This window comes from Spermophilus citellus, assembly GCF_964194105.1.
Source record: "Spermophilus citellus genome assembly, chromosome: 6".
In the NCBI taxonomy this organism is placed as follows: Eukaryota; Metazoa; Chordata; class Mammalia; order Rodentia; family Sciuridae; genus Spermophilus; species Spermophilus citellus.
Window position 1 is genome coordinate 8,253,714 of NC_138187.1, and position 6,129 is coordinate 8,259,842.

At 62.8% G+C, this 6,129-nt stretch overlaps 1 protein-coding gene across 1 annotated transcript; it reads left to right on the forward strand.

Annotated features, from left to right (window-relative positions):
- Positions 1-1,593: 1,593 nt before the first annotated feature.
- C1QTNF8 (C1q and TNF related 8) lies at positions 1,594-2,779 on the forward strand (the record flags this gene model as incomplete). Its single annotated transcript, XM_081299498.1, has 2 exons — positions 1,594-1,804; positions 2,229-2,779. The coding sequence occupies 2 exons, from the start codon at positions 1,594-1,596 to the stop codon at positions 2,777-2,779; spliced, it is 762 nt and encodes a 253-aa protein (XP_081155624.1).
- Positions 2,780-6,129: the final 3,350 nt, after the last annotated feature.

Below are 6,129 nucleotides of genomic sequence, written 5' to 3' on the forward strand. Positions count from 1 at the left end.
GCTCCTGTGGGGACATGGTGCCTCCTGACGTCTACAACCCAGGCGAGAGAGCCACTCGGGGGGCTGCAGGCCAGGGTGGGATGGGCGAGTCAGTCATGGGGCTTCAGATCTTCACACCCTCTTCTGTGTTGCCACAGCCCACAGTGGGTGAAGACAGCTGTCCCCAGAGGGGGCCACCAGGCCCTGCTGGGTGCCAAGCTGGGGTGTGAGCTGTCACCTCTGAGGCCAGCAGCCCTGCCCTGGCTTTTGCCAGCCTTCGACAGCCCCTGCCTACCCTCCAGCCTGCAAACACCCACAGCTGGGTCTCCCATCCCCCACCACTGCCTCCCGCCCTTCTCTCCTCCCTGGTCATCAGTGTGGACAGCCAGGGGGCAGGCTGGTGGGGGAGCTGGGCCAGCCAAGCAGAACCAGCAGGCAGGGGTGGGCCACCCCAGTTCTCAGGCTACTCCTGCTGCCTCTCCAGCAGGCAGCCTGGCTCAGGGGGAGTCAGCCCTGGGGAGTCGCCATGTCCCATGTCCCAGGTTGTGGGGCCAAGGCCCTGTGTGGAATTGATCTTTGGCTAACACTGAACACAGCCCTACCTGCCACTGACTGGGGGGGCTCCACTGCTGGGGGTGGGGGGCATGGCACCAAGGGGTACTGTCATTATCCTTAAAAGTCTGCCCTCGTGCCAGGGCTTCTGGGGGTTTCATGGAGGAGTAGGGGCAGACACCACAGACCCCGAACACAGTCTACTCTCCAGGGCTCCCTCTGTCCATGGCCAGATGCTCTCTGTGTCACCAGGTGGGTTGGTGGCCCAGATAGCCTGGTGCACATGGGGGCCATGGCCTGGGCTCCCCACACTAACACGTGGCCTTCAGCACCCTGCCCATGCTCTGCCTGGTCCAGTCATCCCTCCCCAAACAGGGAAGCAACCTTGGTTTCCTGTGGGGAGCAGGCTCCAGCCTGAGGCGCCACCCGCCAGCCTGCCTGCCCAGGCCACCCCAGGCCGCTGCTCATGAGGGGCACTAGGTTGGGCAGGAGGAGCTGGAGCCCTGGCAGGCTGTGCAGCCCTTTGGGGCAGGTGACTGGGGGAGGCCTGGCAGTGGGCAGGGGGCTCTGCCTGCGCCTGGCCCAGGGGCAGTGTGGAGCTGCCCTCCGCCTGTTGGTCTTGGCCATCCTGGGAAGCCGCAGGCGCCAGGCAGTGTGAAAGGCTCCTTTCACAGACTGCTGCAGGACTGTGGGAGCTCACGGGGCTATAGCTGGTAGCGCTCGCCGCTGAGAGGTAACCGGACTGTGGGCTGTGGCAGATAGGGGTCCCCAAGCTACTGGGGCAGGCTGGGCTCCCTCCACCCAGCAGTAACCCCCACAGCTGTTCCCCACCCATCTGCCTGGTCCAGGGTGCCCTGGGCTCCTGGACTCTGGGCAGTCAGGGTGCTGCAATTGGGGGAGCTGCAGCTTGGGAGGGCAGGGTCCACAGGGTGCACTGGGCAGAGCAGCCCTCAGGCGTTGGCTGGGCTCCCACTGCAGCCCTGAGGCCCTGACCTGACACACTAGGGGCTCTAGCAGGCTCCTTCTCAGACGCCACTCTCCCCCACCCCAGGTCTGACCAGGATGGCAGCCCCTGCCCTCATGGTCCTGGTGCTGGTGCTGCCTGCAGGGGCCTGGCCTAGCCTGGGCCTGTCCAGGAGGCCCTGTGTGCACTGCTGCCGTCCACCATGGCCCCCTGCTGCCGTCCCTGGCCCACACACCCCTTTGAGTGAACAGGCCCTGTGGGTGGGGCTGCCCCGTGTGCGGCCCACCATTGACATCTCTATCCTCAAAGGTGAGTGTGCACAGAGGTGCCACCTGCACCCAGCCTCTGCCCCACAAGCAGGAAGCAGGCTGCTCCGGGGGACTGAGTGGGTGCTGGGACTCTGGGGCAAGGAGGGTCCTGAGGCTGGACAGCAGGCTGTGCTTAGCTCAGACCTGGGTAGGAACTTCCCGGCTCTTGCTCTGCACAACCCAGCTCAAACCCTCCTCTGCAGCTGCCTCAGCACGGCTTCCCCTTTGGCGAGTGGTTTCTCACTGTCCTGAGAAGCAGATTGGGGCCCTTACAGATGAGGAAACTCAGGCTGGGGAGAAGTGAGGCCATGGCCTGGGTGGCCTCGAGGCCTGGAGCCCCAGCCTTGGACCTGGCATGGTAATGGGGCCTGCAGGCGGCGGGAGGTGGGGACTGCGCTGACCCAGGCCCTGCTTGCTCCCTGCAGGAGAGAAGGGTGAGGCAGGGGCCAGAGGTCACGCAGGAAGGAGCGGGAAGGAGGGTCCCCAGGGCTCCTGCGGCCTGCAGGGCCACAAAGGCCAGAAGGGGCAGATGGGGTTTCCGGGTGCCCCGTGCCAGCATGCCCATGTGGCCTTCTCTGTGGGTCGGCGTGAGGGACTGCACAGCGTGGAGGACTTCCAAGCGGTGCCCTTTGATATGGAGCTGGTCAACCTGGACAGCACCTTCGACCTGGCCACGGGCCGCTTCCGCTGCAAGGTGCCGGGCATCTACTTCCTGAGCCTGCACGTGCACACCTGGAACTTCAAGGAGGCCTACCTGCACATCATGCTGGACCAGCGGCCCATGGCCGTGCTGTACGCACAACCCAGCGAGCGCAGCCTCATGCAGGCCCAGAGCCTGATGCTGCCACTGGAGGCCAGCAGCACCGTCTGGGTGCGCATGTTCCACCGTGACCAGGACAACGCCATCCATGGAGAGCCCGGGGACCTCTATATCACCTTCAGTGGCCACCTGGTCAAGCCGGCTAGTGAGCTGTAGCTCATGGTCCCGTGGCCTTCACTTCCAGACCTCTGCCCAGTGCAGGGCTTGAGTGGCTGAGCACTGGTGTGTGGGGAGAGCAACTCAGCATCCGGCCTGTCCTTGTGAGGTCTTCCATAGATGGAGTGGCTGCACCCAGTCACAGGGGGCAGAGGGATATCATGGGCCTGGTCTACCATGGTGGCTGAGTGCCACCGTGGGACCTGTTCTATCTGCTCATAAAGGCTATTCCAGGCCCCAGGGCCACACACGGGCTTGCTCCTTGTCAGGGGTTCGGAGGCACCAATGGGGGCTGGGCTGGGCTGGGGGAGGCCAGAGGTTGCAGGAAATTGCTGGTCTTTGAGGGACCAGATTCCAGCAGGAGAAAGACAGCAAACTTCCCGGGGTGAAGGGCGGCACGAGCAGAGAGGGGTGCTGGCTGGGATTGGGAGGCTTGCCCTTGGGATGAAATGTGGCTGAGCACTGGAGGGCTGCTTTTCTGGGTCTCCAGGGTCCCCCGTGTCTGCAGAGGGCTGGGCTGGGGGGAGTTGGCACTCCATGCCGCAGAGCTTGGAGCCAACCCCAGGTCACAGGTGACTTGGCCAAATCTGTGGGAGCAATTATAGGGGTCCATTTGGGAAAGGAGTGTGGGCTGTGTCTCTCTTTCCTGCCCCTGGGTATGGCCAGGCTATGTCCTGGGAACCTCCATACGCCCCCAGGTCTGGAATCAGACTTTGCCTGCCACATGTCCCCGTATGACCTTCCTAATTTCCTTGGCCCCTCTGGCCTCTCTCCTGCTCTGACCTCCTCCTCTCTGGGGCCTCCTTGTGTCTCTTCTCAGGGGCTGTTCCTTCTCCCCATCCCTAGCCTGTGTTCTCTGGCAATGAGACCACAGGGCACTGGCAGGAACAGCGTCTAGAATCACCAAATGGCCGAGCTGGCTGACACTCTGGGAAGGCACACAAAGCTGCAGGCCAGGGTCTGGAAGGTGGCAGAAGGCAGCTGCTGGTGGCCCAGGAGCCCCTCTCCCCTTGGGAGGCACTAGTGCTAGGTTCCAGGGATGCTGGCCCCTTGGGCCTTGTCCATTCTGGAAGGCCCCTGGCCTGAGGAGTACCCCTGTCCTCTCTTGCCCTGGCCCCACTCTCTGCCTCCAAGGGCCTCTGACTGGAGTCAAGAGATGAATCCCAACCAGCTGGGACTTTCGCACCTCAGCCCAGGAGGCCCTGAGGGGACAGGCTCCTCCTTGGCCACCAGGGCTCACCCCAGGAAGGGAAACTGAGGGGAGTTGGGCCCCACTTGCCCCTTACACAGCATGACCTGGAGAAGATTCTCCTATTCTCCTGACCTGGTGTGGGGGACACAGCTGGAAATAGCAGCCCTCCCGGTCACCATGGGGCCAGTGGAGGGGTAGATGCCAGTTACCTCACAGGCCTGCATCCCTGAACCAAGGCTGGAGCCAGAGCCAGTAGTCATTTTTTCCCTCCTACCTGGTGGCCCAGGTGCAGGGACAGTGGGCAGAGGTGGCAGGAGAGGCAGCCGGGGCAGGGAGGCAGAGCTGCAGAAGGTTGGCAGCAGTGCCCTACCAGGCACAGGGCACTGCTCCCTTGTGAGATGGGCCCAACCCGACTCTTGGAAGCACCCCTCGTCCTCATAGAGAGATGTCCACTCCACAGGGACACTGAGTGTTCTGGCTGGCTTCTGAGGACAGGTAGAGAGCTGAGGTCCAGCCAGGGCCCACAAAGCACCCAGCACTTGCAGTTCTGAGAATCGACCTCCTAGAGGAAGGGCCCCTGGTGGGCAGGACTGAGAGGACAAGTGCAGCCCAACAGTGCGGAGGCAGGAGCGAGGGCTGCATGCAGCAGCAGGCCCTGAAGGGCTGGCCCCTTTGCTGTCCACAGGAGCTCATCAGTGGGGGAGGGGGCTTCTTCCAGCCATGGCCAGAGCCTGCAGCCCCCATCCCTCCCCATCTGCAGCAGCCAGTTTCCCACCTGCACTCCCAGGGGCCCTTCCTCCAGGCTTCCCTGGTGTGTCTAGAGGTCTTGTGAAAGTTAAGGAGGAGGCCAGGCAGGGGGGCTCTGGGGACAGGGCTCAGGAGGGGCTTAGGGCCAGGGTGGGGACTGGGGGCCAGGCCCTGGCACCTGGAAACTCCATCCCAGAGAGCCAGCCCCACCCGGGATGCTGAGGCGTGGGAAGCCCCTGTGTCCTCTTATGGCTGGAGTAGCTGGACACACCTGGGCTGGTGGCAACCGGCAGGCACAGCAAGGAGCTGCCTGAATGCTAGTGGTGTGGCAGTACGTGGTGGCAGAGAGGCTTCCCTACAGAGAAGAGGTATCTACACAGGGTATCTACATCCTTCCACTCCTGAACTCCCCTCCTGCCCATCCAGGACACCCATGTTCCTACATCCTGAGGGCCAGCCTGGCCAGAAGGGATCCAGGAGAGAAGTCCCAGCCCAGTCCTGGCTGTGCATCCTCAGGCATGTTGCCTGACCTCTCTGAAGCACCAGGGTGTGTGGTTGGTGCTCACAGGAGTCACACGGTGAAATCCAGGTCCAGTTTCAGCCCAGCTGGCTCCAAACATCCTATGTTCTGTCTCCCCTGCTCTGCAGCCTCCACTTCCCTGTCCTGCAGTGGGGTGCAAAGGGCCTCTGTTTGGGCCTCCAGTGCAGATTGAGCAACCTTGCCTAGGGCTGAGCTGGGTCTGGGTGCTGGGCCTGGAGGAGCCTGCAGACACGGGGGCCAATGTGGTGGCCACTCTCCCTACTCCCACCCACTCAGCACGAATGCAGTCCAGAGCTCTATGGGGGCCCTGGGGCAAGGGTCCCCTTGGGAAGGTAGCCTTGGACAAGGTCTGCCAGAGCAAGGAGAACACCTATCCACACCAGGCTCTGGATGGGGGCACCCAGGAATTCTGGAGGACATCCCTGGACCAGCCACCTTGGACCTGCAGCCTCCTTCTCTGCAGAAAGCCCCACTCTGCAGGAGGCGCTGCAGGGAGTTCCTGATCTCCAGAGCCCAGGAATTGCCCACCACCACACGGGGAGGCAGGGATGAGTCCAGACAAGGGCCCAGGCAGGACCAGGGCCAGGTCTGCTGCCAGGTTGCCCACTGGAGGGACGAGAGCAGTGGCACCTGCTGACAGTAGCACAGCTATCATGTGGACAGGCCAGGGAGGGGACCCCGTCTCTCTGACGGTGGCGAAGCGTATCTGTTAAACTCCATATGCTGGGTTAGAGAAGCAGTGGGACACCTAACCCCCAGCCTCAATGCACTTGTGGGGATGTGCTTAGGGCCACTGTCCTACCCCAGGATGAGACAGCAGTTATTTATTTTTAAAAATGACCAAGAAATGGAAGAAGATGAGAAAGTCAC